We start from the raw sequence: 328 nt of genomic DNA, 5'->3' as shown, positions 1-328 counted from the left end.
TCGCTGACCGATGGTCAATATGCCACAGACGCTGGACCCTGCCAGGAACCCCAATCTCCCGCCATTGTCAGCCTTACTGCCGGACGCAATAAGGGTAGGTTTCCTTCGCCTCCTAGAGCGAGGATGCTCCCACAACGCGAGGGGCGTAGGTTTCGTGTGCAGGGATGGTCTATTTTCGCCCTTATGCTCCGGTGACACAAGGGCAGCGCGGTACCGAGATGTGCCTGCGGAGAGCCCCCGTAGCGAAAGTTATTGTTCATCCATTACACGATCAATTGAAGATGTGCATCCACCACGCCACTGCAAAATGACCTGTGCGTTTCGTGAC

The 328-nt window shown here is 56.1% G+C and overlaps 1 protein-coding gene across 1 annotated transcript in view; it reads left to right on the top strand.

Annotated features, from left to right (window-relative positions):
• The first annotated feature begins 19 nt into the window (after positions 1 to 19).
• LOC119590466 (protein croquemort-like) overlaps positions 20 to 328 on the top strand; it is a 47,895-nt gene continuing 47,586 nt past the window's right edge. The window contains exon 1 of the mRNA XM_037939124.1: positions 20 to 283. Within this exon, the coding sequence (XP_037795052.1) occupies positions 20 to 283 (264 nt within the window). The remainder of the gene's footprint in view (positions 284 to 328) is intronic.

The sequence above is a fragment of the Penaeus monodon genome, chromosome 27 (genome assembly GCF_015228065.2).
Source record: "Penaeus monodon isolate SGIC_2016 chromosome 27, NSTDA_Pmon_1, whole genome shotgun sequence".
In the NCBI taxonomy this organism is placed as follows: Eukaryota; Metazoa; Arthropoda; class Malacostraca; order Decapoda; family Penaeidae; genus Penaeus; species Penaeus monodon.
Note: the sequence above shows the minus strand (reverse complement) of the source record. Positions and strands in the feature narration are given on the sequence as shown.